At 36.1% G+C, this 22,842-nt stretch overlaps 1 protein-coding gene and 1 non-coding gene across 4 annotated transcripts in view; one reads left to right on the top strand and one right to left on the bottom strand.

Moving 5' to 3' along the window:
• Positions 1-204: 204 nt before the first annotated feature.
• TRNAP-AGG (transfer RNA proline (anticodon AGG)) lies at positions 205-277 on the top strand. Its single transcript has one exon. It is a non-coding gene; the product is annotated as a tRNA-Pro (tRNA).
• A 3,061-nt stretch (positions 278-3,338) lies between these two features.
• The window catches only part of PGR (progesterone receptor), a 94,886-nt gene continuing 75,382 nt past the window's right edge, over positions 3,339-22,842 (bottom strand). For 2 of the 3 annotated variants that reach the window (XM_074372925.1, XM_074372923.1), the window contains 2 exons: positions 20,760-20,911; positions 3,339-18,522 (listed from right to left, as the gene is read on the bottom strand). In XM_074372925.1, coding sequence (XP_074229026.1) covers positions 18,486-18,522; positions 20,760-20,911 — 189 coding nt within the window. In that variant the 3' untranslated portion in view covers positions 3,339-18,485. Of the gene's footprint in view, positions 20,912-22,842 lie in introns of all 3 variants that reach the window. The other variant, XM_074372924.1, reaches the window with a different exon arrangement.

Below are 22,842 nucleotides of genomic sequence, written 5' to 3' on the forward strand. Positions count from 1 at the left end.
TGAGAAATAAATACACATTTATGGAGAAGTGTTATTGGGGTACACTTGTGCAACAGTTTAATTCTCATTGGAAAATGTTTGCATCTGCTCTCATGGCTGTCATTGGAGAGACTTTAGACCTTAATTATTCTCAAACTATTTCTAGCCATAGTCACCCTCATCCTCAAAAAATATGATCCTTTCAAAAATACCTTTTTAGCGGGAGGTGGGTATAGCTCAGTGGTAGAGTGCATGCTTAGGATGCACAAGGTCCTGGGTTCAATCCCCAGTACCTCCATTAAAAAAAAAAATTTTTTTTTCATTAACCTAAATGTCAAGATCTCACCACCCAAAAAAACCTCTCTCCAAGAGGCCTGTGCCTGATAACAGAAATCACACCATTTTCTATGGATAAGACACGTTTTCTTTGAGAGACAGATGTCACAGGAAGGTGCATTCTTTCATTTATTTACTTCTTAGATTATTGCTTGATCAGCTACTTCCTAATGAGGCGGTTCTCTGAGCATGGGCTCGCAGGGGGTGAGGGTGGGCAGGTGCAGGTGTGCAGCAAAGCGCTGGGCTGGGGGAGGCTGGTGCAGCCTGGGCTGACTGAATTCACCAGGACCCTGAGGACACATGAGAGATGCCCTAAGGAAGATGGGAGAAAATGCAGAACAGTTATTGGTGCCCAAGAGAAATCTCTACTTCCACAGCTCTCTCTGGGATCACTTCTGAGTCCTTGGATGCCATTCCTAAATGTGTTCTTTCATTCTTTAGCGATAAGGTAAAATTAGCTAGCTTTCAATTGTATTTCCAATAACTACCTAAAAAGCCCAGCTAACCCAGAGCCACGTCCTTTGCCAAAGTTCACAGTGTACTTTGGATATAAACACACAGAGATTCATGGGAATGCTCATTGACCTCCAGAGCTAGAACACAGAGGAGTCTTCAAAGTACTGTACATAGGAAGCCGAAACCTTTGTTGATGTAATTGAGAAGCTGATTTGTTACATTTTCTTTCAATTGCTGTTCCTGGCAGTGAATGGAATATGACCTTATAAGGGACCACGATCTGCCATGGGGCTCCCCCACCTCCCCCAACCCCCTGGAGTGCAGACGCATGTTCTTTGTTTTTCTTTGGGTAGGCTGCCCTCGTAAAGTGAGTTGCTGACTTGTTGATATACTTTAGCTTGAGTTCCTCAGATGTTGAAATTTTTATTTGGAGAAGAATCATAAAAATAAGTCGTAATAGCAGCAACAGATTTTCGAGAAAGAATTAGCTATTAAATAATTCCTGAACAAAATGCCCTTGCAGATGACTGTGGGGACAAGATTTATTTTGGGGGGCATTTTTCATGTGACATGATAGTTTAAATTTTTTTCTGAGTTCTATGTTTTACTTTCTCTTTCAATAATCTTTCCTGTTTTTCTTATTTATTTAACATCTTTTTAATGACACTGTCAAACCATAGTAGTGTTCCTACTTAATATAAATGTCTGAAGCCCCTGCCTTCTTGCTAAATTTACATCACTGTTTCTTTCCTTTGCTTTGGGTTTTTTGTTTGTTTGTTTTTTTGTTTTTAATGGAGGCACTGGGGATTGAACCAAGGACCTCGTGCGTGCTAAGCACGCGCTCTACCACAGAGCGACACCCTCCCCCTTCACTGTTATTTTTATAATATGAAGTTATATGATTTGTTATTTCCCTTTTTTGTCAACCTATCCAACCCCAACAGACTCATCTCCAGATTAGGTTCCTTTGGGCTACACTAGCCTCTGTCTCTAAACTTCAACACTACACTTGTAGCCTGTGATTTAAGATTTACTTATAATATGGCTTAAATGTCCTTGCATTTTTATCATGCATGCAACATTCTTCAGCTCTGATAAGACCATGATTTAATTATGGGGGGGAACTGCTTTCTAGTTAGACCACCCTCTAGGTTCTTGAACAGCATGTGATACAAGCTTGATGTCTGTTGAATATTGTGTTGGGGACAGTGAGGGGCATTCCCTCCTGTCATTTTTCAGGTCCTTCATTGGTCTGAAGACATATTTTCTACTTCATTCCCTCCAATCATTGTAAACCACTTTAGGTCTTCATTCATTGAAATAGAATTCTATTTTAAAGATCAGTGGACCAAGTATTTAGATGATAACCTACATCTTTTTTTTTTTTTTAAATCATGGTCACTTTTGGAAGATACTGCAGTTTCATCCTGCTTCCAGGCCTACTAAACCACAATTTGAAATATTTCAAAACAAAAGATATATTATAGAGATCATTTGTCTATTCATTTTATATTTGGAATCACCCCACTGAGTTATGTATAAATTAGTGATGAGCGATGTAGATAAGACACAAATTTTTGGAACTAATGAAATCTTTGTTCAACTTTATTCTGAACTTTGTTTTTATTTTATTTCTCTTGAGCTTGAAAAACTAGTAAAATTAAAGATTTCACATATTTCCTACTGAATAGATCAAAGATCATAATCAGTGGAGCAGAAACGCCTACTGTCATTGCTTTCTGATTGAGAAAATAGAATGATAGACGTCTATTGTGTCCTCCATTTATCTGCAGAAATAGGAGAAATTCAATATTTCTTAAATCCATATTTTAATGCATAAAATATGGATAACAGATTATAATGGCCTTACTGTAGTGTAATCATATTGTGGTGCCAACTGAAATGAGAGGTTAAATTCACTGCTTCAATTCTATGTAAATAAAATTAAGGGGGGCCCACAATTTACTAGCCTCTATGTCAGCTGATAACCCACTTCTGTTGGGGGTTCTGCCAGATCAAGAATGTTCTGTGGTCAAACTACAAATCAGCGGCTGGCTCCAGCTCTCATGTTCAACCCCTCCGTGACCTTGGATGAGCTGCATAGTCTCTTGAGTCTCAGATTCTGTTTGTAAAATGAGGTGATGGAATTGACTTGTTTCCTGATGTGCTGTTTGGTTGCTGAGCCCTCTAAAAAGTTAATGAAAGCAATGGAAAACACATGTACACATGGACACGAGAATTGTACCCAGACTGTGTTGGGATTTAAGATGCCTCACAGCCAGTCCTTGAACTACAAAGAACCCATGGAGTAGATGATTTTTAAAGGCTGGTGTAACTCTAACACCTTATGACTCTCTGACCACATTTTTATTTTAAATCAGCTTAAGTAGTACAATGAGATGAAAAAAAATGGAAGAAATATATACTATTTATAAGCAAAAAGATATTTCAAGTGCAGCACATATCTGGCTAAGAGGTATCAATTTAGATACAAGATTGTGATGTTTGAAATGTGAAAATAATGACTTCGATGTGTGGAATTGAATAAAATACATCAGCACTAACCATGCATTTCAACAGTAATGTTTTATATGATAAATTTCTGTTTATTACAAGATGAATTAACTTATACATCCTCTAGAGATACATGTTCTTTTCATATCATTCAAAAATTCCATATAGAAAAATATACTGATTCAGAGAACAGTTATAGCGTAGTGACTTTCAAATTAACACAGAAGACACTATTAATCTGAAATACATACTTTGAAGACGATTTTTAAATAACTAATTTTTACATTTATCATGCACAGTGTTAAAATCTTCAGCTGAAATTATTTCACAATTAACTTTGGCTTAACCAATAAAATGACTCCCACATTTCTGTCTGAACCATTTATCCTTAGGGTATGGTTCAAAATTATTTGCTTATTATTTGGGGCAGTTATAACAATAGAATTGTCTCAATATAGCTGAGAAGAATTAAAATGCAAATTAACATTTTGAATTGTAATGTTAAATTCACTTTTAAGAAAGCATAATGGAAAACATGATTTGTTTTTCAGAACTAAGGTGTTGTGAAAGGGAACGGGCAGAGAGGAGATGGAAAGACAAAAGGACAATTGCTTTTGCATATTGAACAAAAATTGCTGTTTCAAAGATAATTAAACTTTACTGAAAACAGAGTACAGAAAAAAATGGTAAGTTTTAATGCAGGGAAAAAAATACATTAGGGTTGAAAGCATCACAAATCAAGGACCAATATTTTAAGATTCATTAGTGTTATATACTACAGCTATCCAATTTTGGACCTCAGAGGGTAAAAATCACTTTGGGAAATTTCTGTATCATAAATTACTTCAGATTATTGATAAATGTGTAGGAAATAAAGAGAGAGTAATTTTTTTCCTTTTTCAGAAATTAAATGAAAACACTCAAGTTCAAACTGCATGAGATTAAACCAAGACAACTACTAGGAATGTATAGAATAAATTAATTAAAAATCTGTTAAAAGTTAGATTGAACTACTGTTGTCCAGATTTCACTATAAAGACAAGACCAAGTTAAAGAGTCTAAAATGAAGTGACTAGTACTACAAATTCCAAAATTTTTGAGATACATCTTTATCAAGTGCCCTCATTTCTCAGCTAGGGAAAATGAGGTTCAGAGCAGTTAGGTAGCTCACATCAGCTCAGTGAGAAGTGTCAGAGTGCAGTTTAGAACACAAGTTTTTTCCTTCAAACATCCAGTCCCTTTCCCCTGTATTTCAGCCTGCGTTGATAACCTTTGCTGTCTTTTGAAAGAGAGACGTTGCTACATCTTTCTCTAGGTTGCTGTGTACATGAGCTTACACTCATGTGTGCATGCATGCGGAGTTAGGAACAGACATCTCTTTATCCCAGAATAATTTCAGTATCAGCCCTGCTGAAGCAGAGATAACTTGAGATTGCAGTAAGTTAAAGAACTATAGCTCCACATGGTCTATGGAACTTAATCCTATGCGAGGATGTTAAAAATTTGAAAATGATGTAACAAATGAACAGCCTCTGAATGTAAGTTCAGCATTTTCTTAGTTTGGGGAAGGAGTATACTTTGTAATTCCGTAACAATGTGAAATAAACCACCAGACGAGAATTTGAGATAGCCAAACCAGATAATTTAGGAATAAACAATAACCTCTTCCTGTCCCCAGATCACCTCTACTTAGGCCGGTTTCCCCACTACAAAAACATACTTGGTGTTCAGAAAAAACTCTTATTAACTGAGCTACTTGTAGAGATTTTTTTTTTTAAGAATACATGAACTTTAAACATGAAAAGATTTTATTTTCATAAAATGTGCTTTAAAGTGAAGGCACAGTCATAAGTATGACTCTATATTTGGAAGGAGGAAAAGTTCACGGGGATGTGCAAACTATTTATGACATGTTTTTTTTTTCAAGAAGCAGCCCCTCCGCGATCTCCCGTCAGAGAGCATGGTCTACGCAGACAGTAAGCTCTCAAGCTGCACAGGAGAGCTGAGCAGGCTGCTGGTCCTCAAAGGACACGGGTTCCCTTCCTCCAGATGGGCTGCCGTGCAAACTGCCTTCTCTCCTGTGCTGCTTTGCCAGATCAGCATTCTAACTTGCAGGGGGAGGGTTATCATTTTTCATGGCTTTTCAACAAATGAGTAGCTATATCAGTAAGTTCACTATGTTTGGGTTATTAAAAATATATTTGTTTGGTCACCAAGATTAATTTATGAACATTAATTACCTATACCCTAGAATATATGTTGTAACCATTAAAGATTTTTAACATGTGCTTACCTATTAGAAAAAATGTCTGTAGAGTGTTTTATAGTGTGCAAAGGAATTTAATAGGCACTCTCTCATTTAAAAGCAAAGCTCTTTGTTGAAATATTCTATGCTAGACAGGTGAAGACATCGAGGTTCAGAGAACTGAAGACAGATTACTAAGATCACAAAGCGTTACATTTCAGGGAAGTGACAAACCTATCTTTTAAAGGTGAGTGGAGTATTGCTGTTTGTTTTTCACATGTACTTGTGTGATATTAACGACAACCTGAAATTGATGCTTGGCTTCCGGTTTAGGAGATGCACAGGTTTGCACATTCTGGTTCACTACCTCCCTCCATTCTTAACCTCTACACCTTGGCCTTTTATCAGCCAGGCCATTACTGATTTTTATTTTTTAGAGATTCTTAGTGGTAATTATCTTTTAATAAATAAATAAACAACAAACACTTCCACCAAAACTCAGAAATCTGACCAAGCTAAATGCAAATATTCTGGCTAAACTAGTGTGAATATTACACATTAGTCCCCCCCCCCGCTTAATTTTGTTGCATAATTTATAGATTTTTCACATTATTCTATATTTTCTCACACTTTGTGGGAATTTAGATAATATGTTTTTCTTGCTATGCATAATTTCAGTAATGTAAATATCATGTAGGAACTTGAATAATTGTAATAATGGTTTGTAAATTAGAAGAATTTTCACAAAAATCTAACAAGTTTTTGGAATCAACCCAAGTTCTTAAAATAATTCTTTCCTTTGATAAATTATTCTTGACTTTGTAATGTTTCAGCAAGAACAATGCATTTTTTTTTTAAAGAACTGTACATCTTTGAATCATTGTCATTATCAGGAAATGTGTAAGATTTGTGAAGATCAAAATACACCTAACAAATAAAAACATTTCCTCTCTTCTATATGATCCAGGTTAGTCTGACTTAAATCTTATTTAAAGGAAAAATTTCACTGTGCAGTTCTGCTAAAACTGTTTTAATAAATTAAGGAAAAATTAATTTCAATATTTAAATATTAATAATTTTATATTTACCATATTTTTCTCTATGTCCAGCGCATGGCCCAACTTTGACTATTTTTCAACAGAAATACCTTGTGTCTCTGTCTTACCTTTAACTAAATATTAGATGATTATTTATCTTAACCTTCTGGTACATAGGGATTAAAACATAAATATAAAGATATTGGAAATAGGACAGGCACTAAAGCATTGATTTTATCAGAACCATTCAGTAAATATAATAATGGAAATACTGAGAATGTGAATTTTTCCTCAAATTTCCAACCATTAAAAAAACACTCTTTACCAAGGCACTTGGAGCCACCCTGAGGCTATAAATCAGAGAAACTTTGACTTTCAAAGATGATATATTTATCATTCTTTATGTAATGTTGCCTAATTTCACTCTGAGTAGGAATTTAAGATGCATTTTCTTTAAGATGTGTATATATCAAAAGGCACTGCATTACGGAAATTTTTATAGACCTAGAAGTTATCAGCTAACTGTTTAATCCAAAGTGATTTCCCTGTCAACAAAGATAACTGTTTTTACAATTGCACAGATCAGGTCAATTAATTGCTTGCACAAAAATGTTGTGTATGTGTCTCTCTCTCCATATATATATATATATATATATATATATATATATATATATATATATATATACGTGTGTGTGTGTGTGTGTGTGTGTGTGTGTGTGTGTGTATTTCCAGTAATTAAATCTGACTCAAATACTTAGTTATAAATTTACTAAGGGGGAAGTTGAATTTCTTTTGATATTTGATGGATTCCTTAGGAGAGGCTGTGGTGTTGGGAAATTGGTGCTATTTATATTTTGGTTTCCCCAGAAAACTGACTCCCCCCCCCCCAGAAGCTTTTCATAGTTTTATTAAGAATTCCAAAACCAATGCACCTTGATGAGGCTTAAACAGACAGCACAGCACGTCTGTTAATAAGGATTATTTTAAGTTTCTTCATTTCTCAAATAAAAACTATTACAAAAGATTTAATATGTATGCTGGGAAAATTCATTTGGAAAAATGTGACAGAATCTCCTTTCCTTTCTGGAAGAGCAATAGGGCAAGAAATTGTTTTCAAATGTAATGAACTCCTCTGAACCTCTATTTCCTCTTCTGTGAAAGGGAACTTGCAAAGATTACTGTAAAAGCTAGAGATAATATACATAAAGCTCCTCTCTAGTACAAGGTCTGGTGCATAGCAGCTCTGCAAATAAGTGACAGCTAAAAAAAACTGTAATGTTTATTGAATGCATGTTTATTACTGGTCTAAGATAAATAGGAATTAATATTAACACAGATTAAAAGAAGTGCAATTCTATGAATGAAGGATGAATAGACACACACACTGTGTTTCATCGACGCTAGGGATGTTTTCTGATCTTATGAGGAGGTGTCAAGGGAAGGTCTTCACAAGACTTGGCTGATGCCATTGTAAGATCACATGAATTATAAGTTGCATCCTGGTTTTATGCATCTTAAAATGTGCAAAATCAATGAAAATAAATGACAGTTGGCTTCTGCCATAGGAAAGAAAAATACACTAGGCGCGTCAAGAAATACAGTACCCACCTTACCACGTACAATGGTAAGAGCTGGTTAATGCTGGACTTTATTTTATTCTCCTTTAAACATATTTCATTCACAAATCTGGCTCGAGTTTTATTTGGAAAAAAATGGAATATTTAAAATTTTTAGAATGTTCATGTAACAGGACAAGAACAAAATAGTATTTCTCAAAATAAGGAGCTTTCTTTTTGGTTCCATAGTAATTTCTGAGATGTAAATAATATTGAAGTCCTTGCATGCCAAAGGAATAACATTTTAGATTTATAATTTAAAGTTAAATCTATTTTATAAATAGATTTTCTAATATTACTGTTTTATTAAGCATATGTAATAGATTCAGAAGTTCTTTCTTTTCCAACGTATTGGGGAAATTTATTGCGGAGAGGGAGACAGGCTGTCAGTCTAGTTGCACAAAAATGATACAGATTTGGTTAGTCCAAGCTCCCTTAAATGGAAACTGTCTCAGGTACAGGAATTGGAGAATTGTGGCTACTTAGAACTGGTTATTTTATTGATTGATACCTGGTCACTGTTCACTTGTAATGGTCCACCCTTAGTCTCATTTGCTGAAAAAAATTTACTTCGAGCAATATGATGCTACTGAATTTCACATGACCTAAAAAACTAAAAATTACTGCTGCTATTGAGTTTATGTAAGATAAAAATCTAAATGCCCTCTGTACCCTTAATCATCTATTAAAGAAAAAGCCACTTACGTTGGACAAAACACCTAGAAAGTGTGTGCTATGCCAGACACCACTCTAAGTACTTCATACTAACTCAGTGACTCCTCAGAACACCCTACGAGAGAGACACTACAAGAAGGAAGCTGAGGCAGAGCAGCAGGAGTTAGCAAATGGTGCAGCCTGGACTCAGACTGAGATGGTTTTGCTCCAGAACACGCGATCTTCAGTACTATGCCAAACCTCACTGTGTATCACGGCATCGTTATGGGCAGCTGATTTAATTCAGGCACGAAAATGGTTTGCTTTTTCAAAGTTGTTTAAACTTTACGAATTCCCAACTGCTCACAAATCACAGATCTCTGCATTTTATAAAGTTAAGATATTCTATTTGTTTGAAATAGGTCATTTACAAGATAAAATTTGACCTCTTCTGATCAGATAATCTATTATTCTACCATTTAAATAAAATGCTGCTTTAAAAAAAAAAAGTAGGTTGAGTATCTCTGCTTTAGCTTCTAATCGTGACTCTGACACCAGAGAACAGAGTTCCACATGCATTTACACTCACGGCCATTTACCATGTTTTCTCTTTACTCATTAAGGAGTTAAATGTAAATTAGAAACCCCATCAACCACCAAAATCAGATATTTACAAAAAATATAGCATATTATTTTATAGACAAATATGAAGTTTCTCAACATCACTTAAGTTTGTGAATCTGAATATCGAGACATGTTTAATTCAAAAATAAAATACAGTGTTAGAAGAGATGATGAAATCTTTTTTGATGTTATAGGAACATGCTCATGGACAAATAATTCAGTTAAAACTTTCTGGTTTCTCCAGTCTACTCCAAATGTATGTGAGCGAGTAAGAAAAAAATTATGTTGACGTTTCAAACGGTACCTGACAGCTTATCACCTGGAACTTAAAAGTAAAAAAGCTCTTCTACTCTTTGTGTCTCCAAAGGCTGAGTATGGCTCCTTTTATACTCTAGGCACTTATTTTTTTACTAAAGGAGCATATTTGCATATTTCCAGTATTAAATTGTATTTATAGTAATGAAACCAATGCACAGTAATAGTCTGAAACACTTTGTTAACAATTAGATTACATTCTCTTTCACCTTAATGTTAAGTGCATTAAATTTCGTATGAAAATTGATAATATTTGTATAACAAAAACCAAAACTTTTACTTTGTCAGCAGGAGTAACCAAAACACTGCATTATGTCTAACACTTGAGTGTATTTTGTCTTCACCAACAACTAGTTGGATTCTGTTTAATTGTCTGAAAATCAGTCCTCGCTTTGTTAAAATGTACACCCAGCCAAGGATACTGTCTATAAAATGCCAACCATCCATGTTGGAATCTCACCTTATGCCATGTACACTACCGTACAAACTGAAATGTTGGTTATAAATGTAAAGTGACAGATGCAAAAGAATGCACTGATGATTGTATATAATTGTATTAAGGTTTGGGGAGCTCTAATTCATTAATAAATATATGGAAGTATTTATTCTGTATTATCACACAAAGTAGGAATAAGAATAATAAGAATTAGTGATAAATTGTTTTTAAGAAACATATTATTTGAAGATGATTCGTTTCAAACCATCAGCCAATTTAGCATCAGACAGCTGTCAAGTGGAGCAGACTGTTTTTTCACGTGAATCACAAAATACTTCCCATGAAGCCTACTTTTAGTTTAAAAACAGAGGTGGGACTCTGAACATTAGATTGAAAATAAGTAATACAGTGATGTTGTCAGGCGCCCACTCACCCAATTTTTACAGCTTTGCATCTGTTACCCGACCATCATCACCAGGGACCCAGGGCCAGGCATGCACAGACGGAGGGTCTCACCTCCTGTGCAAAAACCTCAGATAAATTTCTAAAGTACTTTCAAATACTGTTCTCTGCTTAAAAATGAGGAGCTACGTATATGAAACTGGACTCAAGTACACAGGGGCTAAATATCTTTAAAAGCGTAATTATGGTGTATTCACTTAGCGCCTGACTATTTTACTCAAATGAGAGGAGCAGCAATGGGAAGCAAAAGGTGTTTGGGTCATGAGAGAGAGAAGTGATGAGTTCCTGCATCTCCTGCAAATACTGTTACTAGTTTTACTTACAAGGAATAGAAAGGGTAACTGACTATTTCATCAATTGCAATGTAACAAAATGTAAAAACCTACCATATGCAAAGAAGTCTGCTAAATATTTCAGGCAGAGTACAAAGCATCAGATTGAAAATGAGTCTGCGAGGACGCTGTGATGAGTCCACTATCCCCTAAGTTTTACAGCTTTGCACGTTACCAGCCAGTACGAGAATGGTTAGGCTTACACAGAGGGAAGGCGAGTCTCAACTTCTTGATGGAAAACCTTGTATGAAATTCCCAAAGCACATCCAAAGAATATTCTTATTAAAATATATTAATCTTGTGTTTTTCTTTTTGGCACCGGACCCTTTCCTCGTCAGTTAGAAGTAGCCACGTTGCTTCAAGAAGAATTCGAATTGTTACAGCAGAAAGGCTTAAAGGAAGTTGACACTCAGCTTCTGACTGCCACAACTGGTCTTTGATCTAGAGCAAGACGCATCTGGAGAATGGGGCTTTCTCAAGAGGAACAAAAAAGATCTTAATCTCAAAGATCTCTTCAAGAAGTGGACTCAAACAGAGAGAGTTACTAAGAATAGGTGAAGAGAACTCCATCTAAGACCCAGGGCAAACCTCCAACAGTGAGGAAGAGGAAGTAAGAGGCTTCCGTGATCCGTGATTCAGAAGAAGGAAGGGTAAGGTCAGATGACAGCATCCCAGTTTTGAAGGAAGTGAGATGGGCAACAGAACATCCAGGCAAGCAAGGGGAAGTCCAAGAAATCTGCGGCTTTTACGCACAGCTGTAAAGTCTACAAGCATCTCCGAGAAGCCTGGACTCAGTATGGTACCAGCTGGGTGGGGGCTTAGCAGGCAGTAGTGAGCCATGGCTCTCCTGAACGGGCAAGGTGACCACACACAGAGGCCAGGCTGGAAAAGCAGCTTGGCTTAAGAAGGATATGCTGAGCCAACAAGGCATGGAAGATATAAAGTCAGACAAGTGACAGGACCTTGCAGTACTGGAGAAGAGAGAACCACGTTCATGAGCCAACGGTTTAAACAGGAGGTGATAATGGGCTCTTATGACCAAGCATGGCGAGGGGACTGGCCAGTGAGGACCAGGAGGAAGACGACCCCTCCCCACCCCCGCTGCCTGCGCATAATAAGCATCATCCTCGTCACAGCTGTCACTGGATAGTGGAAGTGAAAAGGAGGAACCGCCCTTGATGGAAATGAATGAGGTAGTTTAAAATAAGGCTCTTTGAAACTAAAAGCAATGGATAAATTACTCCCAGCTGCCAAGTTTGCTCCCGATTGTATCACTCTCCAACCCTCCTTCCTCAAATCCCCACGCTCTGGGAAGAAGTCATGAAGAAGTCGTGAAGAAGTCTTTGTGAAGAAGACATCATGAAGTCAAGACTCCTTACAGAGAACTAGGCGCTTTTTTGTGTTACCATTTTTTTTATAATTATGCTTGATAATGACATCTGAAGAAGGAGCTACACAAAAGATGTGCCTATTTTTTAAATTAGTTTAATACAGCTCAGTCTCCTCTTTTCCCCATTTGCTGATTCTTAAGCTGCTCTAGTCTTATCTTTGTGCAAAAACCAGGATATTGACATTTGACAGACATGCAAAGGTGAGCATGTTGATAGACGAGTAGAGACTGTTTTGAATAGACAGGATTCTAGAACTTGGTAAACTAAGTTTCTTAGTTTTTATTGTCTTTCTTGATGAAAAGATTTGAAATTTCAACAGAGCAGCGGAACAGACATCCAGTCTTGTGTTTGACAGTTCATATGACTTATTTCACCTATTTCTGTAAGTTTTGTCAATACTTTTATGTTTTTTAAAACCTCTGGAAAACTAGGGAGGCGGTAATGAACACCTCCAACTCTTTATGCTTATGACCATCGTTTTCCATCAGAATACTGCAACTTCCTGAAAAATGTTCTCTCTGCCTCCAGGATTAGCCATCCTCAACTCTGTTCTCCATAGTACAGTTAAGGGCGAGTTTTCTCATGTACCAATCTGAACTATGCTGCCCTCCTCCTTACAAAAGAATCACAACTGCACAATTTAACATGGTGTACAAGACCATTAATGACCTGGACCTTGTTTTCTCCCTCAGCGTCATCATCACTCCCCACACCATACTCTCTCTCACCATCAGCACCATCAGGTCTGTGCAAGGGCTGGTACCTTTCTGCTTGGAATACACGTCTCTCCCTGCCTTTGGCATCTTCTGATTCTGTGTGCTCGGCTAATTCCCAAACCACTTCCAGATCCAAGAGGCCTTTGCCCACTCCTAAAGTCAAGCTCGGTGCGCCAGCAGCTCCCTGTACTTCCTCTACTGTGACAGTCAACATACAGTATTGTAACTACCTATTTGCCTGCCTCTAGTCTCCACCACACTGCAAGTTCAGAGAAGGCAGGGATGCTGTCTAATGTATCCACTGGTTATCTTCGCAACCTGGCGGAATGACTGACATACAAAAAAAAACTGCTTTGTAACTAGTTGCTGAAGAATAAAATTACTCCTAAAAAAGATACATGTAAAAAATGACTCCTAAAGCAAGACTTTTCAACTTTGCAAAAAATCCCGCAATTTTTTGTTTTTGTATTTCAGGGCTTTCCCCCTACTTCTGTTAACATAGACAAATGAGAGTTGGCTACTTTATGTTGATGTAAATTATTAACAAAATTTTGTAGTTTCCAAGTTGAAATGGATAATTTGGTTCTCATTGTTTCCCTCCCTCCTTCCTTCCCTCCTCTCTCCCTCCCTCCCTCCCCCTCTGCTCCCCCCTCCTCTTTCTGTCTCTCTCTCCCTTCTCCTTTCTCTCCCTGTTTTTTAACTGTTAAGACACCTAACTGACAGCTAAACAAAGACTTAAGAGATCAGGGATTTTTTTCCTCCAGGTAGCCTGAAATTAGAAAATGGAGACCTTTCTTAAAAAGCAAAAAGCAAGCTTCTGAGCACATTTATGTTTTCTATACTTGGATAGTGAGTGATAACAGCATTCTTATCATTGTAGACAATCACTCATGTCTTCTATCATCAGCATGACAGGTCAGTAATCAAGGCGAAAACATTTAAGCTACTGTTTAGAGGAGTTCTCCATTTCATTCTTTTAAGTCATATTTACTGCTTGCAAAGTACAAAGAAGTTTTATATTTTTTCTTCTTTTTTCCCCAAATTTCAATGAAAAGCTTTTTTAAAAAAACTGCTCTGATTTTTCTTGTGAACATGCATCTATCGGAAAAAGTTAAAATGCACATATTACTCAGGTCATAAAAAGATACTTAATTGGGTAAAGAGATGAATTCTAAAGACTGCCATGTGAATACCTCTTTCTACTCCCAGTTATATCAAATATAGGATTATTTTAAGTAAATTCTGGACAGTGTTTTTGCCCTATGGAGAAAAAGCAGAGTTGCGTTTTTCTGTTTTGACAAGAAAACGGTATGTTCATATTAACTCTACACAAAACTTTTCATGTTTCTCATGAATTCTAAAGCCCTTGGAGAAAGCTAGGATAGGTGTCCATTGATTATTTTGCTACTATATATTAAAAAACACAATTTTTAATTTACCAAGTTAATGCTGCACAAAACACCCATGAAATCAGTGTGGACATTAGGCTGGTCAGCAACTCTAGTGAATACGTCTTTGAATAATAAAATATGAAGAAAACAAAACAACTAGTTCTTAATAGGAATACTTTATACTTGGTGGGGAGATACTTTAAAATAGAAGCTTTTTCTGAGGGGGGGGGTTAGTAAAAGGGATCTTTAAAGGCAAAAGGTTTTAAATCACCATGTTCAACAGACAATTCATAACCACCACTTAAAAGCCCCTCACAGGTAAGTGAACTTCATAGAAAAAGAGATGTTAAGTTTTATATTTAATTAACTGAAGAAAACATTAAAGTAGGTTTCATTTAGAAGTAAGTCATGTTTGGTAAATTGGATATATCAGGATTTGATGTATTAAGAGCAATTTCAAAAGATTATAAAAATGAAGCTATGCAGTGTATGCCCTAACAACTATCCACAGTACCATTCAAATATTCATATATATATGAATGTCAGCCATGGTCAACATTCATATATATATGAATATTTGAATGGTACTGATACCACTGCAGAGTTAATAATTTAATTTTATTTAAAGCAATGGACAGGGTAAGCTTTCTTAGCTGCTTAATTCACATTTCTCTGAAAGTCCTTTGTCAGTTGGAGCTTTCAACTGGCTAAAAGTAATGCTTTCCCCATCTCTCCATGAGGGGAACAAAAGCAAACAAACGCATGTTTAACAGTAAGGTCAGCGTGACATAAAGCAACAAGAGCCAGTAAACTGAAAATGAGGTTGACATTCTGGGACTAATCCAGCAGTCCTGCAATGCTCTTCCAAACTCCACAGCTGCATAAGGCTGTGGACAAGGCTGGGCGCAGCCTCCCGGCACATGCCCGGAGCATTGCCTTGGAATGGGATCAGCTCCGAGAAGGGGAACGGATCCCTCCATGTTCTCCCTTGCTTCGGCTACAGGCTAGTTAGATAACGCCCACATTAAATCCCTGCTACTGTGAACTGCTATTTACCAGTGCCCCCCGAGTCCTCAAATCTTCTCCAACGACAGGGAGGACAAATCACTACAGAAAACTACTCTTGGCTTTTTTTTTTCTTCCAATTTTTTAAGACCACACTGTTTCCGACCTAACTCTGGAGGTACAGGTTTTATTGGCCCCAGGTAACTGATAGATTGAGCTTAAACAGGGATGTGGTCCAACCTGAATGGAATTATCTAGGCCCAGTACCTATTCTGGATTCATATTATGAATGTAGACCAATCCAGGTGGGGTTGGACTCCACAGTATGAAGTGAGAAGTCATTTACTTTTACTGCTTTGTATTCAACTTTTGGATTTGATAAGGACCAGGGAGTGTGGAATAACGGTGCATTAAATAGATAACAGATGGTAAGTGGAGACAGACACTGTCTTTTTCGCCAAACTCTGAGTAAGGAAAACAATGAAACCACAGAAGTGACATGCTCTTCATTAAAATCATTGTGTGACTTAGTCTAGAGTGGATAAGCAATTTTAGACTTGGCAAACTTGTGAGATTATCTGGCTACATATTTCCTTTAAACTTTTAAGAGAGGTGAAATTCCCCATATCCAATGGTTATTTAAAAAGCATACTTTGAGGAAAAGAAAGTTATGCCCTTTCTTGGGTTGTCTGCTTGTCCATTTAACTCGATCAGTGGAGACATGGTTGCTGAGTTCTTCAACACAAAAATGGGTTATCTTTAAATCTGAAGAAAAAAAAATTTTTTTTGAGTTTTGAGTGCTTAAGCACAACCCTCTGGAGATCGTTTAAAAGGATTCATGTTCTATCTTGGAATCTGGTGTGTAAAGGGTAAGCGTACAGGAGAGAAATTGCTCAGGTATTCACAGAAAAAACTCCAGAAATTTAACAGTTATCTCACCAGAGAATGCAAGATCAAGGCAGACATGAAGATCTTTTCGGCGTGTTTTGTATCATAGCCTCAAGAACAGGAATGTTATTTATGGCGTTGATCGCTTCATCATGATTTCTAGACCTACTGTTCCCTTTTGAAGGATTATTACCATAGTAAACATAATCTGAGTATGTAGTATATAGTATAGGTTTTTGAAAGGGCTGTGTCTTAGTTAAGCTCTCTATATTTTAAAGAAATACTTTTTTAAAAAGGTTACAATCAGTACCATTATTCTTAATATTATAATGAAAGGGTGATAAACTCTTTAGATTTTTGATAAGGCAGGCCCTAAACCCAAAAGACTACATTTTTTTTCAGGGGAAGAAATTAATTGAATACTTCAAACTCTGATTTCAAGTCCAATACATCAAATATTCATATGTCCATAGATATAGCAATAAAGCAACCACATTTTCTAGATTCCTTGGTTTCACTATAGAATGTACCAGATTAATTTGATAAAAGCATACCCAGAACTGTGGCTTAATGAAAACATAATAATAGCAGTTGCTACTTCTGAACACCTGTATACTTTTTCGTCTTCATTTCTAGTAATTGCAAAACAAAGGAAGGTTTCATCAGAGAGGCTGATGACTTGCTCAGCTCATCCAGGTAGTAAAAGGCAGAGGAGAGGAGGGCAGCCTGGACCGGCTCTCTGCACAGTGCCCATTGTCACATCTATCACTGTAGCTGTGGATAATTTAGAAGCCACAGGTTCACCTGCTGTGGCTACCTGAAAGGCACTGTTTTCGCAGAAAACATATTGCCTATCATACTTGCCTATTATCTGTGTAGCAACAAAACTTATTTTAATGTTAAATGTGAAAAATAATAGTACTGCCTAATTTAAACGTGCCATGCTTTTTAATAAACACACAATTGTTATGTAACAACTGGCATCAGATGTATAATTGCTTTAGGCTCAAATGACTTCCCAAATCTTTTTAAGGGAAATATTTTTATTAACTCAGTCAACTATTTCAGGAGCCTTCAAGTATTTTCTGATATATAACCTGTCTTCTTATGATTTAATTTCACTTTAGAGCCACCAGAAAGAACATGACCTGTAAAATTAAGATAAAGGTTATGATGACTACACAGGAATGGAGACATTAGCAGGCAGGAATTCGCAGAGGACAAGATTTACAGGCTAGATATCTTCCATTTGGTTATGTCATGTTCTTTTCCAAAAGCTTTTTAAAATTCTCTTTCATTTTTTAAACCTTAGTGTGAAATATTAAATCCTAGTATTTAGACATCTACATTTTCTTATGCTAATAGCAGCTACTCAGTAAATATTTATTGAATGAAATCAGAGATGAGGAAAATTTGTAAACTGAGTTTTATAATACAAAACAATTTAGTACTACTTAAATATAAAACAATTGCGTTTGTGGAATTCTTCTTAGGGAGGGAAATAATACTACATTCAGTTTTAAGATTTAGAACAGGGAGCATAAAATATGTTCTTCTTTTGTTTTGTTTTTTTTTTTTAATGGAGGCACTGGGGATTGAACCCAGCACACTAAGCACGTGGTCTACCACTGAGCTATTACCCTCTCGCCATGTTCTTAATAAAAAAAATTGTACTTGTATTCTCCTATGTTCTAGTCAGTACAAGGAGAGATCCCACAAAGTAGGAAGAAAAGGTGGAAAATTTACAGAGATAAACACAGGAACTACGGGAAGAGAAAGGAATAAAGTCACGCATACAGAGACATGTCCTGATGTCACAAAAGAAAGCTAGAAAGTCATGGCGACACCAAACCCAGGGAACATGTCATTCACCTCCCAGCCGAGTAATGACGCCGCTGTCCTACCTCAAAGTGGCTCTCAGGCCAGCAGTAGAGCAAGAACTGCGGAATGACACAGATGCGCACAAAGTACCCGGGGAACCTCAGAAGGCAGCAAATCACTGTCTGGAAGATGCAGGGAAGACGTGACGGAAGTGATGTTTGGCTGAGTCTTGAAAGTTGAGATCGGACTGTTATCAAAGGGGGAGATTCAGGCAGAAGATGTGATGGCAAAAAGATCTGTGTGGCTGGAACATAAGATGCATGTAGGACAGTGAGGATAAAGAGAGTAAAAGTTACAGGAACTGGTGCTTCAACACCATTTCAAAGTACTGCTGTGCGCCTGCCTAGTAAGAGTGGACCAATTAAATCATCATCTCTGAGGATGCAGCCGAGGAAAAGGTATTTTCAGACAGGTCACTTTGAGATGCTAATGTGCAGCTAAAGTTGAGAAACACTGCCACAGGTGGCTGGATGTCAGCGAGCATTTTCAAGCGAGGAAAGGCAAAATTAGATCCTCTTTGGGAAAGTCACTTTGGCCCGGAGAATGGAAAGAGAATGTGTGTTTAAGACTTTCAAGGACTAAACAGCAGTCAACAGTCTATTGTAATCTATGTATCCACAGACAAAGACATGTAGATAGACAGACTAGGAACAGCCCATTTTTATACTAATGTTCAGACTATTTGGAAAACTTGGGTCTAACTCCTATTGAATGTTATAACCAAGCAGCATAAAATTTGTACACTTCCTATTATATTTGCCAAGTAGACCTAAAGAACCCTGGTTGGGGCTTGTCTTAATCCCTGTTTCAAATGCCTTGCAAGGATTCACTATTTATAGATACTCCATAGCTAATTCATTTTGTAAACTGAAGGAGTTATTGGTAAGAAACAGTTATGGTAATATTATCATGCCAATTTTCTGATCAGATGAAATTATTTTACCTTGTTTTTGAGATCATATCAGTACTAAGATTAGTCGATGTTATTGTCCCTTGGTAAACTGCCAGTATTTATCGTTGAAGAAAATAGGTCATTAAAAATGCATTAAGAAATCAGAGACTTCAGTCAGCATCTTCTATTTTGTTTTCAAAGTTACTTTGATGTTCTCATTAACAACTATTAATCTTCATAAGGTGGTATGTTTTATTTGTAAGGTAATGTCCAATTTTAAAGAAATTTCAAAAAAGAACTAGGTCTACTAGCTTCTCTGAGCTGTTAAAAATTGTATGTATATATACATATATGTCTAAAATTGGTATCAATTATTTTATCCAGAAAAAAAGTGATTGGTTTTGATTGAATTTTATTAGTGTTTCTTCTTGTTCCATATGTGTGTATGTGTATATGTATATACAGATATATACATATATTTTTTAAAAAAATGGATCTCCAGTGATACCTTCGAAAAGAACTCTTATCTGTCTCCTAAAGGAGTACTTTCAGCTCATATAGCAATGTGAATTGTGTGTTTCTGTAATTACATTACTGTAATTGGCTGTATTATTGTTAGCCAGTATCTAGTATTTCCTTAGAATTGGATCCGAGTCACTCAAAAACTTTCAACCTGTGATTTGTCCATTATCTCGGACCAAAAGGAACATTCTGCAGGAAAGTTACAAGACCCCAGTGTTAAAGGTAAGGAAACAGAGACTCAGTAAGGTGAAGTGCTTTCCACACGCCCTAGATGTTAGGGGCTCTTCTGACTTCCTATTTCTATTCGAAATACCTTATTAGAGGACAATTCCCCAAACAGGTTAGTAAAAAACTACAAAACCCATAATTCTCTTATAATAACATGGCTTTACTTAATAACTTCCTTAGAGGTTTGTGTTTCCAATCTGGGAAACAGTCTTAACATATGAGCTGGTTTTCCTAGCTTGAGGAGCTTCAATCTATTTCAAAAATTTTTAACTCTTTTCTAAAATATTTTTTGCATTAAAAACTCTTTGGAAAAATCTGATGAAGGTTATAAAATTTCCTCCTTGCAAAAATGTACATACACTCATGTAGACAAAATTCTGCATACCATCTTAAGGTTTCTGTTTTGTAAATATTATCAGGGAGACAAAGGGAGCTACATAGAAAGAGCACATAATAATAGCTTTTTATTTTTATGTGTTAAGATTTTTTTTTTTCCTCTAAAGTAGATTTGTTAGATGTGAAAGTTTAAAATCTCACCTAAATGGTAATGAAATGATACGGTTAATATTAACTTTAGCAATCAACCTAATACTTTTCCAATCTTGTAAACTCTTAACGAAAATATGGTTACACAGAAACATTAAAAATTCAAGTTATGCTTTATAAAGGAAAAAACTAAAACCTCACAATTTTTCTCTGAAATGTACACAGTATGATATGTTATAAATGTAAGGCTTTGAGAAGAATATTTTAAAAACTCAAGACCTCATAATCCTGACGAAAACAAAAACAGACATACCACAAAATTAAATTTTTTAAAGATTAAAAACGGCATTCACTTTTTATGAAAGAGAAGAGGTTTCACCATCCCTGCCAAGATCTTGGGTAACTGGGCGGCAATAACCTCAGACATCATTTCTGGAAATTCAACACTCAGTGCCCGGGACTGGATAAACGTATTCAAGCAGTAAAGATGAAGCTGTTTGACAAGCTGTTGGTTTAACAAATGGATAAGAAGCACGTAAGAAAAATAATAAATTCATATACCGTTCAAACATGGCAGCTTATTTTTCTAACAACAGAAATACTTAAAGATATTTTCTTCTAACCAAATGAAAACAAGTCTCTCCACTTTCTAGAATAATATGTAAAATATTACATACTCATGATGAAATACTCGAATATACAGAAGGATTTAAAGAAATGGAAGTAATTTTTGGAATCCTCCAGGACAACCATTGTGAACATTTTGGTGTATTTCAAGTTTTTTTTCTTTTTTATACGTACTCAGGCACATACATAATACGCACACATGCATGTATTTCCTAAAAGGCAATTATTTTATAGTCTATTCCTTAATCTAGCTTTTTCACATCACAATATAAAGACTCTTCTATTTCAATACAAACAACCCAAAGTCATTCATTTTAATCTAATTTTAATTTTTTCAAAATGATTTATGTACATAATTTTGAAAGTCAACCAGTACTGTAAGATTTACAGCAACGAAACAGAAGTAACAACGCACGTGCGACCACTTTCAACCTCTTTAACCTGAGTTGTTTGATATTTCTGTCTGTATTTCTAATAGATTTTGTTTTCCAGACTTTACATTATTGATTGAGTTTCTATTAAATGAGGATTTAGCTCTTCTGTACTATAACCGCCCCCTCCATCCCCAAGTATACACATGTTCTTCTCCTATTCTCTATATAGTTCTATCTCAATTTTTGGCCAAATCAGTATCTAGCATTTACATTATCGAGATTTTTATTATTTCCTGCTGGATTACATTTCCTTTCTTATGTGACTCATTTTAATCTTGCTAGGGCTAATCACCTCATGTTTCTGTCTCCTTTGTTTCTTCTTTTTATCTCAAAGTCATAGTCAACTTCTCTGACAGAGCTGTAAAAACTCACTTCAGTAGGTTCAGACATATTGGTAATCTCTCAGTTCCATCTTTTTTCTCGGTGCTAGTACCCGGAAACCCTCTGTACTGCTGCTCCAATGGCGCCTAAGCGCAAGTCAACGTGCTGACACCCCTTTGCATCTGTCCCGGCTTGAATCTTCATTGTCTTTGGCTCACTCCAGAGTTTTGTTGTAAGAAATCCTGTAGACGCCCTTGAGAAAGTTTGTATTCAGACCTTGCAGGTCTGAAAATACTTTCAGGTACTGTTATTTGTTTGCTGGTATGGCTGGTGTAAAATTCTTTGAAGATTTTCCTTTCCTTCAAAATTCTGAAGGTACTGTTCCATTGTTTCTGGGTTCCAGTATTGCTGTTGAGAAGTCCAGTATCATTCTGAATCCTGATGATTTGATGTGACTTATCTCTTTTCTCATTGGTATATTTTATAATTCTCTCTTTATTCCTGGCATACTGAAATTTTACAATACTGTGCCTTGGTTCAACTGTCCTGTGCTTGTACACTGGGACCTTATACCCAGAAATATCCTCCAGTCCCAGCAAATTTTCTAATTTCTTACATATTTCCTCTCCTTGATTTTCACTTTCTTTCTTCTGGAAATTAATATTAATTGTAGAATGGAACCCCCTAGAAAAATCCCCTAAATTTGCTCTCACTTTAATTTTTCATATCTTTACCTTTTTTGTTATTTTTTTCTGAGTTTTCCTGAGGTTTATATTTCCCAAGTTTTGTATTTATATTGAATTTTTAATTTCTGCTCTTCTTTATTTAATTATCCAAAAGTATTTTCTTGCTAAATGTTCCTTTTTAAGTGTTTTCTATTCATGTTTCATGGATGCAACATCATTCTTATTTCTCTGAATATCTTAATTTTGGGGAAGATTTCTTCTAGTCTCTGCAACTGGTGCCTTTTCTTTCAAGTTACTTTTTTTTTTTCTGTTTATTTTGCTTTCTGTCTTTCATTTTAGAGGCTTTATCTAAATGGCTAATGATCCTT

The sequence above is a fragment of the Camelus bactrianus genome, chromosome 10 (assembly GCF_048773025.1).
Source record: "Camelus bactrianus isolate YW-2024 breed Bactrian camel chromosome 10, ASM4877302v1, whole genome shotgun sequence".
NCBI classification, from domain to species: Eukaryota; Metazoa; Chordata; class Mammalia; order Artiodactyla; family Camelidae; genus Camelus; species Camelus bactrianus.